The sequence below is a fragment of the Myotis daubentonii genome, chromosome 4 (assembly GCF_963259705.1).
Source record: "Myotis daubentonii chromosome 4, mMyoDau2.1, whole genome shotgun sequence".
NCBI classification, from domain to species: Eukaryota; Metazoa; Chordata; class Mammalia; order Chiroptera; family Vespertilionidae; genus Myotis; species Myotis daubentonii.
The window spans coordinates 106,702,620-106,720,853 of NC_081843.1; the positions used below are offsets into that span (position 1 = coordinate 106,702,620).

The 18,234-nt window shown below is 42.1% G+C and overlaps 1 protein-coding gene across 3 annotated transcripts in view; it reads right to left on the reverse strand.

Annotated features, from left to right (window-relative positions):
* Positions 1–18,234, reverse strand: part of NNT (nicotinamide nucleotide transhydrogenase) — an 80,757-nt gene that overhangs the window by 55,067 nt on the left and 7,456 nt on the right. For all 3 annotated transcript variants that reach the window (XM_059694812.1, XM_059694814.1, XM_059694813.1), the window contains exons 3-7: positions 13,144–13,373; positions 10,674–10,891; positions 6,549–6,636; positions 3,795–3,883; positions 2,362–2,549 (exon numbers count right to left, since the gene is read on the reverse strand). In XM_059694812.1, the coding sequence (XP_059550795.1) occupies positions 2,362–2,549; positions 3,795–3,883; positions 6,549–6,636; positions 10,674–10,891; positions 13,144–13,373 (813 nt within the window). The remainder of the gene's footprint in view (positions 1–2,361; positions 2,550–3,794; positions 3,884–6,548; positions 6,637–10,673; positions 10,892–13,143; positions 13,374–18,234) is intronic.

The window sequence follows — 18,234 nt, forward strand, 5'->3', positions numbered from 1 at the left end:
AACAATAAATTGATGCTTCTCTCTCTCTCTCCCTCCCCCTGCTCCCTCTAAAAATCAATAAAAAAATATCCTCAGGTAAGGATTAAAAAAAAAAAAGACTTGTTATACAATTTGACTTTCTACTAAAGTACACTTACTATAAACTACTTATAAAAAAATAAGATATTATGGGGGGCAGGCTCTAAAAGTCAGTATGTGTTTTATATGAGAAGTCTTGTTGCCCTAGCCGGTTTGGCTCAGTGGATAGAGTATCAGCCTGCAGACTGAAGGGTCCCGGGTTCAATTCCGGTCAAGGGCACATGCCTGGGTTGCAGGCTCGATCCCCAGTTGGAGGGAGGAGGGAGGGGTATGCAGGAGGCAGCTGATCAATGATTCTCTCATTGATGTTTCTATCTCTCTCTCCCTCTCCCTTCCTCTCTGAAATCAATAAAAATATATTTTTTAAAAAAGAAGTCTTGAGTTCTAGCACTCACTTCGAGCTTGATGATCAATAATAATTCTATACACTGTGTCCAAACTATCCTGTTCTTTAGTAAGGTCTGGCTTGACTAGATCTAGCTTCAGGGCCTCGTTCACTCCCTGAACAAATGTTTTAGCACCCTCTGCTGGCCACTTGTCGCATCTAGTCAGCAGCTGCCTTTCAAAGGTCAGATGGCACAGCAAAGCCACCCACCCCTCCCCCAAGCCACCTGTGCAACAGCTGAGCCAGGCGCCACTGCCACAGAAGGACGAATCCTGAGCACTCTCCTGCACTGCCTGTTCACGAGTCCTGTCCCGCTGGCCGATTTCACAACCACCACCTGGGCCCCTGGCTGACCTGCTCTGCACCCACCTCCAGGCCTCATTTCTACACACACAGACTCTTCAGGGGGCTGAGCCCATGGGGCCCTCTGCCCGGCTGCTTATCCTGCCATCTCAGGTGGGATGGGGGTGTCTGGAGAGACCACCCCACGTATCAGGTTTCAGCTGGACATACAGAGGACAGAAAGAAGAGCTGGGAGGCACGTATTGCCCCACAAGCTCATGGATATGATCAGATTCTTGCCTTTGGGATTATCATAGCCAGATTTTGGGGGGAAAGGGTGTTAGAAGAGAACTTCTCCTTTCCCGTGACTTCAGGACAAAGCAACTTCTAATTTTCCAGTCCCCTAGAGAAAGCGAGGTTCCATTAATAGGACCTAACACAAGGAACCATAAACCCTATGAGATTTCAGAAAAGAAAAAAATTAGAGTCATCATGGTATTCATTATTCAATAACATGTGGAAAGAACATAAGAAAAGAAGAACTGCCCAGCGGGCCTGACTCAGTGGTTGAGCATCAAACCATGAACCAGGAGGTCAAGGGCACATGCCCAGGTTGTGGGCTCAATCCCCAGTGAGGGCCTGCAGGAAGCATTGGATTAATTATTCTGTCATCACATCATTGAGAGAATAATATATATATATATATATATATATATATATATATATATATATATATATATATATATAATTCAGATATATATATATTAAAGAAGAGCTAAGAATGAATATATATATATATATATATATATATATATATATATATATATATATATATATAATAAAGAAGAGCTAAGAATATAAAAGGTGGAGAGCTTCTTCACTCCCAAATCTTGCTAGATCAAGTTAGTGTTTATGGAGTAACAAGTGCTTATTAGTTTGACACCATCATCTACTGAGTGAAAAATATTCTTTAGAAGAGGATGTAATACTGGACTAGATAGTACTTCCTGATATCCAAAGAGCACGCAATTTGGTTACAAAGACCAAACATGTCAAAGGACATAATTAAAAGTGACAAAGTGCCCTATCCTTTAGTAAAATATATATACTGGAAGTTACATAAATATACACACAGCCAAAGCTCCCCTGTCTTTCTCTCTCACATATGAAAAAATGATCATCAAAATATTAGTAACAGTCTCATCTCTGGTGGAACTTCCGGTCTATACTTTTTTCCTCCCTATTTTCAGTACCGTTTGAATTTCCTACAATAAAAAGGTAGCATCGTAGCAAAGAGAACAGAAATAAATTAAAAACCAATTTACCAAGGGTATAAACAGAGAAAATTATGTGCAAATATAACTTGTACATAGACTGTGATCTACAAACACAGATAAAAATACACAGAAAAAAGACTGGAAGCAAACAGACCAAATTACTAACGGCCGTTTTTCTCTAGGGCTCTGGTGATTTTGTCTCTCTGCCTCTCATGTGCTTTCTCATTTACTAGAAAGCAAGTCAATCTTTACTTGGAGAAATTCACTCGTTCAACAGTGATTGACCCTCGTCTGAAGAAGTCGTAGTGAAAGTGCTGCGGGACCAGGGGCCGGACACACCTGGGATGAGGGCGGTGCTGATGAGAATATCCACCTCCTTGCACTGCTGGGCGAACAGCTTCATTTCAGCCTCGATGAACTCCTTGGACATCTCCTTCGCGTACCCGCCTTGGCCCTCGCCCGACTCCTTCAAGTCCACCTCCAAGGGCTCGGCACCGAGAGACTTGAACTGCTCCAAGGCCGCGGCCCTGGCGAGTGTTGAGGGAAAGCAGCGGTTATTTTAGGCCCTTAGTGCAGAACCAAGATCATGCACGCAGACATTTTTTAAAAGAAAAAACTGTATATATTCAAAAGTGGAGAATTTCTTTTGATGTCTCTGATTGGACTGTTGCAATGTTTTTCTAAAGGGAGTTAATGCTTTTATGATAAATATTTTTTCTAGGGGGAAAAAAACTACAGAGAATCCCAACTCCTTAGTCAAATTACAAAAGGAATGTCACTATTACCATCTCCAGTAATCGATTGTCTCTGTGGCTCCATTATCAATGAGGATGGGAGTTCTGACCTACATTGAGATGTGCCTTCATTCAAATCACTCAAGTGGAGGTTTTCATCTGTAAATGTCCTGACTTGTGGGGACTTTCCCCAAATAAATGACTCTTTTACGTAGGCATGTTTTCAAAACCGAAGTGATTTTTGTCCATAGTCCTCATTAAATTGTGTTTTTAAAAAAGCAACTTGTAAGTGGTATAAATGGCAAATGTAAAAAGCCAACACATTCAAATTATGTAAAAAAAACATTCCGTTATTAAAAAAAGAAATGCTGACCTAGCATTGCGCACTGGTTGGAAAACCAGAGCCAACGGATCTCAGCTCTGTGATAGACAGTGTTTAACTCAACAACACCCATCCCACGGTGAATCCCAAACCTCCCTGGTGACAACAATCACTGCAGCTGCCTGCTAACAGTTCAAGTTCCCAGGCCGCTTCCCAGACCCATTAAATTCCAATCTCAGCCCCGGCCGGGTAGCTCGGTTGGTTAGAGATTCATCTCAATATACCAAGGTTGCAGGTTCAATCCTTGGTCAGGGCACATTCAAGAATCAACCAATGGATGCATAAATAAGTGGAACAACAAATCGATGATTCTCTCTCTCTCTCTCTCTCTCTCTCTCTCTCTCTCCCCCCACCCCCACCCAGATCAATAAGTAAAATATTTTTTTAGAAAACCTGAGTATGGTGTTAGTTTCCAAGTCTTTTGTTTTATTTTGTTTTTTAAATTATTTCTGCTGAACTGAGTCTCAGTCCTTACATTTTCTTCCACTAAGTAATACTTTTTCACTTTGAGTTCACTTTGAAAAACTGGAAATATTTAAAGAGCTTATAGAGCAGTTCTCAACATGCTACTTAAATTTATAAACTCTAAGGACAGCCCAGCATCCACCTGAAACAAGGGTTTTGACCTTGACAGCAGTCACCAGTGAAGCACTCACCTCGTGTCGAATCCTCGAACAATGGCCCCCATGGACTTGGCTGCACCTGCAGAGGCAAGCCCAGCAACGCCACCACCAACTATCAGAATCTAGGACAGAGGGCAGAACCGGCGTGTTTTCAATGAAGTTCATTATCAACGGATTCTGAAAAATCACCTGCTAGTACCTTCAGTGTCTGGTACACAGTCAGCGCTCAATAATAAACCAGGCAGTGCTGGTGGCAGCCATCAACCCTCACTCAACGTTCTGAACGATAAACAACTCTTTAACTGAAGGTCACGCTTTTTGTTTATTTTTTCCTTTTTACTGAATTTATTGGGGTGACGCAGGTTAACATTACACAGGTGTCAGGTGCAAAATTAATTCTGTAAGACATCATCTGCACACTGTATTGTGCGTTCATTGCCCCAAGTCAAGTCTCCTTCCATCATCATCAATGCCCCCTCTATCCTCCTCCCCTTCCCCCCCCCCCACCAAGCCACTGTCATAAAGTTTATCAAAGGAACACTGCTGGCAAAGGCCAACGACCTTCACTGAAAATAGCCCGACAATCAGCAGCTCAGTGTCAAAGCTACAGCCAGCAAGATCCACAGTATGTGTGCAAAAGGTTAACAGGCTGAAGCCGGTTTGGCTCGGTGGATAGAGCGTCGGCCTGCGGATTGAAGGGTCCCAGGTTCGATTCCGGTCAAGGGCATGTACCTGGGTTGCGGGCACATCCCCAGTGGGAGATGTGCAGGAGGCAGCTGATCAATGTTTCTCTCTCATCGATGTTTCTGACTCTCTATCTCTCTCCCTTCCTCTCTGTAAAAAATCAATAAAAAATATATTAAAAAAAAAAAAAAAAGGTTAACAGGTTCTTCCCTCTGCGCCAGAGCTTCTCCCACTGACATTTCCAGTGTAGCCAGCATTCTAGCTACCCCTCCCCTCGCCAATGCTCAGGTCTGACTATGTTCATAAAGTATCAAAGTAAGTTGCAAAGATGGGTACAACCTCGGGGAGCCCGCTTACTCCAACCCCTATTTGAGCTCAAATGCTTCTGAAAGGAAGAGCAGGTGATCAAGCACCTAATTTTGAACCAATCTGAATGAATTGTAGCTGAAATATAAAGCAATGTAATCCATCTCCTAACCCTGGGAGGACCCGAGTCAAGGAAACCGAAGAATTCCTCAGAAACTAGAGTCTCCCCTGCCTCCTAAGAAACAAAATAAAGAAAATGTTGTCTGTGGTGTGAAAAGTCCTATTATGCTTCCCAGTCAATGGAAGGTAACTCCTTGTTGCTATGGAAGGAAGGAAGGAAGGAAGGAAGGAAAAAAGGAAGGAGAGAAAGAGAGGGGGGGGGAGAGAGAGAGAGAGAGAGAGAGAGAGAAGCCACCCACAGAAACTGAACTTTATAAGTTCCTACCCACCCATCATGCCCACTCTTCCCTCCCCCTCTTTAAGACTATACTAGTCAACTGTGCTCCAGTGCCCTCCCCCCGGGCAGTGTCTCAAAAGTCCTATGAAAATTGCTCGTCCTATGAAAATTGCTCTTAACGGTGATGGTTTGTTTGTTGGGGCGGGGTGGGGAGGAGAGAGGAGGGACTCTACAGGAAAGGTGACAAAGAGGGACCAGAGGAAACAAACGGCTCTGAGCTCCAAGGCCCGCCCCTCAGCTGTACTCACTGAGCCGCTGATTGTCAGGCTATTTTCAGTGAAGGTCGTTGGCCTTTGAGTGTCATTGCTAAAACAATGACATGAAATAAAATAAGTGAAAATCACAGGAGAGGCCAAGTTAGCCTCAATCGGAAATAACAGAAGACTCCACAATTTAAAAGAGGGAACGGCACTGGAATCAAGCGATGTAACCTTAGAAAAGGAATGTATTCTTTCTCTCCACCTAAACACCTGTCATTCTCTCCTCCCGCCTGTTTAAAGCAATTAACCAGCGTTCTCAAAGCTGGTATTGCGGGGTTTTTCTATTTTTTTATTTCGCGGTGTGTGTGTGTGTGTTTTCACTCTTCTAGGTGATTTACTTTGTGTGAGAACTTCAGGTTTATAATGACAAAGTGCTTTAGAGCAGGAAGCACCCCACAGACAGGCACACACCGCAGGTGGATGACAACAGGTCAGGCCCTGTCTCCTGCACATTATCCTGTCAGGATAATGACCTGCTTATCCTGTCAGTTAGTGTACGCAGTGTTGAGGGGTCACACGGAACCCACTCTTTCACCCAGCCATGCCCACCTCTCGGCCCCTCTCCTCTGCTCTCGATCTCGATGAAAGAAAGCTCACCCGTGCCCCTGCCAAATATCCCGGTTACACCACCTCCCGTCTCCTGTCCTCATGACCCAACATTCAGCAAAAAGTGAGGAAACCAAGACAATCTTTTCAATGAACCAAAATGTCGCAATCATTGGGAAATCGAGAATTTGCGGGGGGGGAAAAAGAATTTGCTGAATGGTATCTTGAAACTGTTTTTAAAAATAGTAATAAATGGACTCCACAGAACAAGTCATCCAAAATCCCTTTAAAAATGCAAGTTAGTGCGGCAAAAGCAGAAAAAGGACTGACTAGACCACCTGGAAACATCAACGTGCTTTTCCTCGCGCCAGCTTAAGCGGCTTGGAGGCTCCGCCATCTATCTGTACCTGCCACAAGTCACCCGTGAGAAGTTAACACGCAACAAACATGGGGAAATAGCTGTCTTTACAAACTACACATCCCCTCGCCTTTAATTCATTCGTATTATGAAGATACATCAAAAGTTTTCTCTACCTTAGCTGGAGGGACCTTTCCGGCAGCCGTGATCTGACCAGTAAAAAACCGTCCAAAGTGATTTGCTGCTAGTACAACGGCCTTGTAACTTAAAAAAAGAAAAGAAACAAATGCATGAATAATTCCATAAAATGAGCAATTCCATCATTTGAAAGACGTGAGCCTCAGATAGCATCATAAGTCACCAATGACATGCTAATCATCAAAGGATGATAGCTAACATTTTATATGGCACCTGCTATGTGTCAAAAACAGTTCCAAGTGCTGTGTATATACTTACGCCTTTAACCTTCATGACGTCGTATGAATAGGTTATTCTCTTCACTTATTCTCTTCACTTCACAGGTGAGGAGACTGACACACAGAGATGAAGAGACTGGCCCAAGCCCTCAGCCGGTTTGGCTCAGTAGATAGAGCATCGGCCTGCGGACTGAAGGGTCCCAGGTTTAATTCTGGTCAAGGGCACATGCCCGGGTTGCGGGCACAATCCCCAGTGGGGGGCATGCAGGAGGCAGCCAATCAATGATTCTTTCATCATTGACGTCTCTCTCTCTCTCCCTCTCCCTTCCTCTCTGAAATAAATTAAAATACTTTTTTAAAAAAGAGAGACTTGCCGAAGGTCCCTCAGCTAGTAACCGGCAGAGCCAGAAGTATAACCCCAGCATCCTGCCCAGGAGGCATATGGTAATCCATGACACTCCCAGGCCTCTTTCTAACAAACACTGCAGAAAGCCTGTTGTGATAAATTAGACATGAAGGAAAGACAAGAAGGCACTCACGATGGTTTTCTTTGGGTGCTGAGACAACAGGTATTTCAAACTTTTTGTTTTACTTTATTACAGTGTCCAAAATTTCTTTGGTGACTACATCGCATGTATATAAGAACAGAGGGAAAACTTTAAAATTAAAAGATTAGATTAGCAATATGCTTGTACATAATAAAATTCCAATTCCAGCCTCAGACCACCAAAATACCACTTCCCCTGATCTCTACAGGTTGAAAGCATGGGATTTTGAGACAGTGACCTCAGTTCACGTCCAGTTCTACCACCGACATGCTCTGTGACCTTGGGCAACCTTCTTTAATTCACTCATCCTTGATTTCCCCATGTATAAAGCCGGCACAAAAAAACAGCCTCTCTTAGTTGTCATGAAGACGAAATAAGATAATGCATGCAAAGCACTTACCTACAGCCTGTCACAGTAAGCAGTGGCTAACTACGAGTGTTTTTAGCTAAAGAAATACGCTATACAGCAAGAACTAGTAAATTATACCATCTTTTATTTAAGAGGATATTTTTATCATATAACACTAATTTCATTTTCATGCCATTTTACACTTTTGCACCTTCTCACTTGGTAATAAACATGCTATCTTACTGTCATACAACTGCTTAATGATAAACTCCACCCGCTAGCTGATAATAAAACCTTTCCTTAATAATATCTTTATAAAATACTTGACATAATAATTGGTGCAAAAGCATGCACTATTTTAGGTTAAATTACATTAAATGCAAGAAAAAATGTTTTAGAGATTACATGATGTGTTCATCTATTTCTGAATCCAAGTGATGGAAATTTTCAAAGAGCAAACATGATAGAGATTCAAAGACCATTGCAAGAATTTAATTTTGGAATTAGTATTTTAAAATATTCAACTGCTATACTGAAAAAAATAACAAAAATGAAGCTGTTTACACAGAAATGTACAAGAAAATGTTGATGGTAGAAAAAAATGTTAAAAGTGGGCCTGTTTTTGATGAGAATAATAAAACTCAGAATGAACATCAATGCACTGAAAGAAATGTGTCTTCAGTGTAGTGTAACCATACGTGTATGTGTACCATCTGTGATTTAGACAGAAAATGACTTATCACATGTTGTATGATTAGTATACTAGATGATTCATCTCAAACTATACCCTCTGCATGTATCAACTCAGGACATAGTGATTCTTTAAACTGTGTTCCATGGGTCCCCATAGGCTTAAATTGCAGCCAGCCCACAGTGGGTGGGATAGAGAACAGACATGTTCTGGACTCCCCTCATCCCTCACTTCATCTCGGGCCATTCTGCTCTTAGTGGAATTGCTTCTATTGCCTCATAATATTTCATTTGCTCAAAAGATTCTGCAGCTAAAATCCACTGATCTAAAGCTACTGGTAAAGACCTTGATAAAGACCTTGCTCAAATGTACATTTCATATGACAAAGTCAACAGCACCCTTAAAAGTTTACATTGTAGCCTGGTTGGTGTGGCTCAGTGGTTGAGGTCAACCCAGGAACCAAGAGGACAACGGTTCAATTCCCAGTCAGGGCACATGCCCAGGTTGTGGACTTGATCCCCAGGAGGCAGGAGGCAGCTGATTGATGATGTCCCTCTCATCGATGTTTCTATCTCTCTATTCCTCTCCCTTCCTCTCTCTTTCTTTTTTTTCCCCTTCCTCTCTCTCTCTAAAAAAAAAAAAAAAAAAAAAAACTATTTTTTAAAAGTTTACATTGTACATTTTCTATAAAACATTTAAGTCCCTCATTGCATAACATAACTCTTCTACAAACTAAATAAATATAACAAAATTTTATTGTGTTCCTTGGTATATCACTTATATCACACACAAGAGTGTCTTTAAAACATCCATTTGCCAAATTACATGAAGGACAACATGTGTGTTTGTCTTTTTTATTTATTGCGTCTCATTTACATCCACAGTGAACGGTTGGAACCCAAAGTAGAATCTGTGGCATATTTGATATGCTACACCTAACATATAAAATCTAAGAAGACTTTCAGCTCATCTGTCAGAATTTATTCAGGTTATTCTTTTCTTTTTTTTTAGGCATTGTTTTTTTAAAACATTTTCATTTGTTGGTGCCTCATTCATATTAGCAAATTGTCACTACTAATAGTTTTCATGCTTAAAGTCTAATTCAACTCGTTTCTTAGCTGATTTCATAAGCAGCATCTGACTTCCAGCCAAGTCAGCCAAGTTGTTCACCCTCTCCAGCCAAGTGAGCAACACGCCGCCCTCGGGGAGCTATTCCTGTGCCTCCCCTGGGCAGGCGTGACTGCGCAAACAGCCAGTCCTCTGGGCCGATGGGCCCTGGGATCCTTCACACGGCACTGCGGGCAACAGGTGCGCATGCATCAGTGCTCCCAGCACATGAAGTTCATTGCCCTCTTGGCCTCAGAGGTTCGAGGACACAGTTAGCCTTCAGTTATCAACACAGGTTTTAACACCAGATGGAACTTCTTCAAGTGCAGACACTTTCCCTATTCATTAAATACTAGTATTTTATGAATTTATGGAAGTAAAACCTAATTAAAATGGTGAATCTGCTAATGTGTATATATTAGATTGAAACATGAAACTGTCAATATCCAACCACTTTTGACCTATAAAACAGCAATTTATGTTAACTAAGCTGATTGTGGTAATCAGTTCACAGTATATATGTATCGAGTCATTATGTTTATACCTTAAACTTACACAATGTTATGTGTCAATTATATCTCAGTAAAGCTGGAAAAAAACAGTAATTTCAACCTAATATATGCAGGTATACACACATATATAAAATGCAGTAAATTCTTCATACAAATAATCTGACAGTCATTTCCTTTGCTGCAAGAAAATACTACTTGCCTCCTACCCAGGAAGATTACAAAGGAGAGTAAAACAGAGTACAATATGAAGATCCATTTCCTATCTGATGACTGGGAAACAATAAAAAGACTCTTGCCCAGCCAGCGTGGCTCAGCGGGTGAACATCAACCTATGAACCAGGAGGTCACAGTTTGATTCCTGGTCAGGGCATATGCCCAGATGGCGGGCTCGATCCCCAGTGTGGGGCGTGCGGGAGGCAGCCGATCAATAATTCTCTCTCATCATTGACGTTTCTATCTCTCTCTCCCTCTCCCTTCCTCTCTGAAATCAATTAAAGATATATATTTATTTTAAAAGTCTTAAAAATAACTGAAGTACACTCTCAAAGGCTGTGCTCTCCAACAATCATCACAAGTAAAATCACCCAAGAGAGAAGAGCTACAATGAGCACATTCTGTAACACCGCCATTCTGTAACACCACCGTTCTGTTGTGCAGCTGAAACAGAAGGGAACCTACCCAGCAATGTTGGCCATGGAGCTCAGCGCGTCATATCCCTGAGCAATCGTGACTCTTGGAACCTGGTCCATCGCCAAAACTGTCGTTTGCCTTTTGGAAAGTTTATCTAGCAAGTCTGGATTTTGGGCTGGATAAATGAAGCTAATCAGTGTTCCCGAAGTCTTTAAAAGGTCGGCTTCATGAATATCTAATGTTGGATTAAGCATAGGGGCCCGCACCTGAGAAAAAAGCCAAATCACCGATTAAAAATGCAAATACCTTTATCATACTTTTAAGTAAAGAAGACAATTTAAATAACGTGCCAGGATTGAAATAATACTCCAGGAGTGATCTTTCAGCAATAAATGTCTGACTACATTCCCGCGCAAGGTAAGGCACAAGGGATCTATGACATCTACCCTGGACTGAGGAAAGAGCACATGCGACTAAAAATAGTGCCTCGACAGGTCTGACAATGAGCTATGGAGCAGTGGCAAAATGTGCAGGTTCCACAACCATCCTGTCCTCCCAAAACCTGTCACTCTGACACAATTGAGACATTCGAATAACCAGGAAGTTTGGGCTGTGTATTCAAAGACACAATTCTTGCTGATTTTGACAAACACAAACATTTGGGGTGTTGAGAAGTTAAGAACATTATAAACTAAAATCTCCTGGCTGTATGGATAGATTTATGTCGCCTTAAAATCGCAGGTGAATATTTATAGATGAATGCAATCAAAACGGTAGCCTTGCTGAACTGGGTTGAAGCAAAAAGCTACAATAAAGTCTGTTCTGTTAAGAAGTAGCAGATCCCTCAATGAATGCACACTCCACATGCCTGCAGGTTCCAAATGTCCACGTTTTAAAGCCAAATTTTTTAAATTCCATTTTACAAGTGTTTTGAAAAGTGTTTTATATCCAAGTTTAAAATCAATCCTCAATGAATGTTTAGCTCCCAGTCCACAGCAGTGTTTTCAGGCAGGTAAGCACAGAGAAAACGGCGCGGGAGTAAGTGTTAAAAGGAAATACACCCACCAATACTGGGTCAATATTTTCCTTTCACAGCATTTTGTCTGTTATTCCCATTTCGGTTGTTGATCTTGGATGCATATGATTTCGGGTTCTGGACTTTAACTAAGACTCTCTGACAAGGTCTGTCTCTCCTCAGTGAGAATCTATCATATAGATTTAATAAAAATTAGGGGACAGTTTTGCATTAATTCTACCAGCCCCTATCGAGTGCTGGGCTGAGACTGTCGGCATCCACGTGAAGCCAATGGAATGTTTCTTCGAGTGTACTTTCAGACCACTGGTTCCTCGGGATATTAGCAAGCTTGACCAAAAGAGAAGCACCCAGCTCAAGCAGTTTATTAGTGCAAGGATAGTGTTTCCATATCACAAGATCCCCAGTGCCTTCACATTACAAATCCCTAAAAGGAACACAGCATTTCCAAAACGCATGTGCACCACACGGAGCCTTTTGTGTGAGACATCGCAAAACGTTACCATCCCTAAAATACACATTGGAATGGGTTACCGTCATTTTTCTATTTTTCCTAAGCTTCTTTACTCTACCGTTATCTACCAAGTATCTGCACACCTGTAAAAGCTTTAGCGAAATTACAATTTAGCTCCATGTCATACGTTTTACTTCTCATTTTCTATAGAGAAAAACACACACACACACACACACACTTTTGTGTCTTCTGCAAGAACCACTACTTAAGACCCTATCAAGAGAGTGGAGTTTATGTAAAAAAAAAAAAAAGTGTGTGTGCGTGTGTGTGTGTGTGATTGCTGAGAAATTAACAGAAAAAAAAAAGCTGATCTTGAAAGTGAGGAGCTTATTTTAACCTGATAATCATGCTCATATAACCCATACTTCCCTGCCTGCCTTGGTTGCAGAAAGGCTTAGGAATTTAAGTTAATGTTCAACTCTAGTAATCTATCCCTGCTAGACTCATAACACAGCCTCTCTGCCTTTCCCTATATGAGATTTATTGCTCAAGTTCAATCCATTTCTATTACATCCGAGAGCTTTTCTATTAAAGTAGATGGGCTACTCGCCACTCGGCCCCATGCTGCTTTCTCCAGGACAATCCTGCCCTTTCTAAAAATAGCACTGCCGTCAGATAAAACACTCCCTTCCCAAGATCACTGCACATTCAGTCCCAGGAGGCGCTCCACGACTTCCTTCTACTTCAGTAGTAGTTAGATGCTCACCTGTGCACATTTGGGACATGTATGAACCCTGGGGTGCAAATGTCCCTAGCCAACGTACAACGGAAGATCGTTTTTTCTCTTTTCATGGCCTGATCACATGGCCTGAACATGAATATTCACGACATACAATCATTTCTTTGAAAAAAAGGCATCGTTTGAAATATGAAAGGCTCTAACAATGGACAGAGACAGTTAATTTTTCCATGCAAAGAGTTTGAAAAGTCCGCATGCCATAACGGGGAGAGCGGGGTTGGAGGATAATTACTTTGACCACCAGATCCGAGGCCAGCACTTCCTTTGTTCCTTGGATCTGGGCACCTGCTGCTCTGTAGTGATCATCGGAGAACTTGGACGCCTCGCCAGCGCCCGATTCCACGACAACATTGAAGCCCTGCTTGACCAAGGCCTGAACGCCTGCAGGAGACAATGCCACTCGCTTCTCATTTTGGAAAATTTCCTTGGGGATTCCAACAGTCAGTTGCTTATATGGAATTCCTAGAAACAAAGCCAAAATAATAATACAAAGAAAAAAAGAACATCTGGTAAACAATGTTTCAATAACAGAGTTCAGAAAATGGATATGGGCAAACTGTTCAAAGTAGACTGTACATACAAGTCACTGTTCAAAACGATGTTCCTGATTCAGAACCTTAACTCTCTGACCTTTGTGATAGGTAAGTTTTTATGCTCACTCTCCTGAAAACTCTAGATATTTTATTTAACCAAATGGCTCTCTTCAAGACACATGACTAGCTTAGACCACTCAACATGCTAACTCCACTCTTCAAATTAACCCTCTTGGGTTTACCATCTCCTTGTCCTTACTTTTACGGAAGGCTAAGGAGTCATGAGCTGTTTTGAAGGACCACCCCCTACTAGACACCCAAAGTCACCTTCCTGGCAATGTGGCCACAGGTAACACCTCACAGATTTCCAGGTTCTGTATCTTGAGACCTGACATTTTCAGCCACAACTCATTAGACCGGGGACCAGCAGCTGGGCCAAAGATAAGAGTCAGACAGGAGAAAACCCAGAAGCCTCTGAGATGACTTAACAGGAGCTTTGCCAGGGCACACTCTATGTTGGCCAGTGACTACCAACCCAAACAGGTTCTCTCTCAGGAAGCTGAAGGGGAGACCCTCAGAAAGGACACAGAGGGCAGAAGAGTGCAGCGGCAGTCAGTGAGCACAGTGTGGGGCAATCTAAGGGAGGTGGGCAAGCAACGGCACTAGGAACAGCGGTAGAGATGCAAGGACAGAAGATGAGTTAGAGCCATGAAATACCACCAGAATACCACCCCACTTCTCCAAGGAGATGAGGGGCTGCCTGGGCTCCCACACTTCCCAGTCCTTACAGTAAGCCCTCTCCACAAAATGCAACCTGGTGCGATTCTGCTCCTTGCAACCCAAAAGCCTGTGTAATACAGCCTTAAAGCATGTCTACATAGCTCAGACCAGCTTTAGCTAAAGGACCTTAGTTTCTTCTGTTGTTTTACTCACAAGTGGGCATAGACAGGTTTTTTTTAAATAAGGACTTGCCTCTATATAAAGTTATACTAAAGTTTAGGAAATCTAGCAACATAAATTCTGATTATATATAATTAAAAAATAAATCCAATTATCTCTGCAGAGTAACTTAGTGAGATGTTAGAGAGCTTATGTCAACCTAAACATATCTGCATTTCAACAGTCTGAGATCCCACACTGCATAAGCAGTACTAATAGGTAGTAAACCCAAAGCAAATATATGTTGGCTCTTACACTCTACTTGAAGGAGAGAAAAATAATAAAAAAAACTGGCAAATATTTTGGGTTGATCTACTATTCGCATATCTAACAATCTCGGATTTTATAGGCTCTGTCTACCGTAAGTCAAGGAAGGTAACAAAGACAATTGAAATCACATCAAAAGGACTCAGGAAACAACCTGAGAAGGCCAAATAGGGCACAATTTGAGCATCAGAAAGAATAATAAATAATTGTAACATAGTAAAATACACCCAAGGGTATTAAAATCTAGGGGTTTATGATGATACCCAAAAAAAATAAATATTTTGTAAAAGCTTCACTGGTCTCCTTTGGGGGGAGGAATGTGTGGTAGGCAGAATCATGGCCTCGAAGATAATCCACGTCCTGGTCCTCAGAACTGTGACTATGGTCACAGTACCTGGCGGAGGAGAACTAAGGCTGCAGATGGAACTCAGGCTGCTACTCAGATGACCTTGAAGTAGGGCGATTATCCTGGCTTACCCGGGTGGGCCCAATGTAATCACAAGAGTCCTTAAATGTGAAAAAACGGGGGCACAAGAGTCAGAGTCAAAGAGTAACCTGACGATGCTATGCCGCTGGCTTTGAAGATGGAGGACGTGGCCGTAGCTAAGAAATGCGGGCGCTCTCCAGAAACTAGAGGGGGTAAAGACAGACTCTCCCCTGGAGCCTCCGGAGGGAACACAGTCCTGCCAACACCTTGATTTAAGCCTAGGGAGGCCTTTTCAGGCTCTGGCTTCCAAAAGTGTAAGACGATGAATTTGTGTTATAGGAAGCCAGTAAGATTGTAATCATTTGTTATATCTGGGATAGATACATAAGAGAACCAACTGATTATCACCAAAACCAGTAAATAATGGGGAAGAATCAAACACTATCCCACCTTTGCAGTATAATCTCGGGGTAACTAAATAATAGAGGGACGGTTTTCTTCATAGAAAAATTCTAACTAATAAACAACAATAAAATGATAGGCCCTGGCCAGATAGCACAGTTGGTTAGAGCATCATCCCCATGTGACAAGATTGCGGGTTTGATCCTTTCAGGACACATACAAGAATCAACCACAGAAAGCATGAATGGGTGGAACAACAAATCGATGTTTCTCTCTCTGTCTCCCTTCCTCTCTCTCTCTAAAATCAATAAATAAGATTTTCAAAAAAAAAAGAGAAATAGCCTGGGCGGCGTGGCTCAGTGGTTAAGCGTTGACCAGTGAACCAAGAGATCACCAGTTCGATTCCTGGCCAGGACACATGCCAGAGCTTTGGGCTGAATCCCCGGTAAGGGCCATGCAAAGGCAGCCAATCGATGTTTTTGTCTCTCTATCCCTCTCTCTTCCTATCTTTCTAAAAATCAATAAAAACATATTTTTTAAAAACAGAGAAATATATGTAAAGGTTCTAGTACAAAGCGCAGCAGCCTTTAAAAAAATAAAAAGATAGAATGATAGAATATCCCCAGTTTAAAACCCTTGAAATCATGGATTTAAACCCTATCATCAGTCAAATGGCTGCTATAGCATGTGAGTGAAAAACAGGCAGGAAGTTCATGATAGATGGATCACACTGACATCATCTAAACTCATGGGTTCACCTTCTTGATATAATGTAATAGATGACACAGAGCATCACCTGGGAAGTGTTCTAGCCCAATAAATCAAACCTGACTCTAGTCCGGCCTCTGCCAACTAAACGTTACAGAAAATACAAGGTGCAGAGAAACAGGTTACATACACCAAGGGAATGCAGTCAGGCAAACCTAGAATGTGAGAAATTCCACAAGCAACAGCTACATTTTTCAACAAAGAAAAAGAAAAAGAGAGGAAGGGAATTATAGACCAGGGGTCCTCAAACTTTTTAAACAGGGGGCCAGTTCACTGTCCCTCAGACCGTTGGAGGGCCAGACTATAGTTCAAAAAAAAACTATGAACAAATTCCTATGCACACTGCACGTATCTTATTTTGAAGTAAAAAAACAAAACGGGAACAAATACAATATTTGTATCTGCATGTGGCCCGCGGGCCGTAGTTTGAGGACCCCTGCTGTAGATCAAAAGAGACCTAAGGACACAGCAACTGAAATACAACATATGGACCTTGTCTGGCTCATTATTTGAACAAAGCATCTATAAAAAAAAGAAAAGAAATTAAGAAAAGAAAAGTGAAAAAATTGAGAAAATATGAACGGTGACTGGAATTACTTTTCATGCTTTTCAATGTGATAGTGAAATTGTGGCTTTATTAAAGAAAAAAATAAAATGCTTATCTTTTAAAGATAAAAAGTAAATTACCCAGGAAATAGTCCAGAATCAGAAATAAAACAAAATAAATAAACAAAGTCTTATACATCATGAATACAGAGCTATTGATGCCCGTGCATTTACTCACAAGGACAAAGGTCATGTCCGCAGTGCAATTATCTACGTTTACTTTATACGTGATTGTATCACACCGGATAACCTGCCTTTCTAGGAAACGGTTTTAAAATCTGAAGCCAAAGTTGAGGACTCCCAGGGGCAGGTACCCTGCCAACAGTGACTCGCCGTGTGAGAACAAGGAAAGGCTGTGCAATCTATTCCAGGCAGACGTGAGAAGTCCAAAAGCCCTGGAGTTTAGGGGTCAACGCACAACGTCAGTCCTACAAACCTAACTGTAAGAGGGTGTTATTCCACATGGCAAAGACTTCTAGTTGCCCGCCCCCCATACCCATTCTGTTCCTCCACCTTAGAGACAGAATGCCATTTTTGGCTGAGAATGTCACCATCTGGGATGCAAGATGAAAGGCCCAAGTCTCCCTTGCAGTACACATGGCCACTGGTCTGTGTTCTGGCAAGTGAGGAGTAGCCAGTGCTGGGAAGGTCTTTGGGTACGGTGCTTACAGGGACCTATCTGATTCAGTGTGGAAGGGCCCCCTTTTAACCTTTCCTCCTCCTGGCTGCACCCCTGAACAGAAGGGGGGCTTTGTACAGCACCAAAAGGCCTCAGCTCTTACCCTGTATGAGCTAGAGAGCCAGTGGCAAATTTTGAGTAGAAGAGGGATATGTTTTCATTTTAAAAAGAGTATTGTCACTGTAGTATACAGAACAGACTGCAGGGGGACAGAGGCAGAAAGCACAGAGGTCATTTAGAAGGCTAGTGACAGCTGACGGTGGCTCGGACCAGAATGTAACAGCGGTGGCGGTGAGGAGAGGACAGATTCTCCATATAAGGCAGAGCTGACCTGCACCTACTGGCAGGACCAAGGGAGACGCCAAGGTTTCTAACCCGAGCAACTGAGATGAAGCTGCCATTTACTACATGGAGAAGCGCCGCTACAGATGAAGCAATACACTTAGTTCCTAATTCTTGGGCGCAGCTGTGCTTTATATGGTACAATCCTCCAATACTGGCCAGGGCAGAGAGAGAGAGATGTTAGGAGAAGTGGTTACTGTGAACAGTAATTCCCAGGGTTCAATTCCACTGGTTCGCCCTTTTTCTTTTTCTATTACCTTTTCTTCTCTATTAGTACTGACAACCTGGAACTTCTCCTAAGAAAAGTGCTCATTATCTCTTTTTATGCAAATTGACTGTCCCCAATCTCCAGACTGGAAA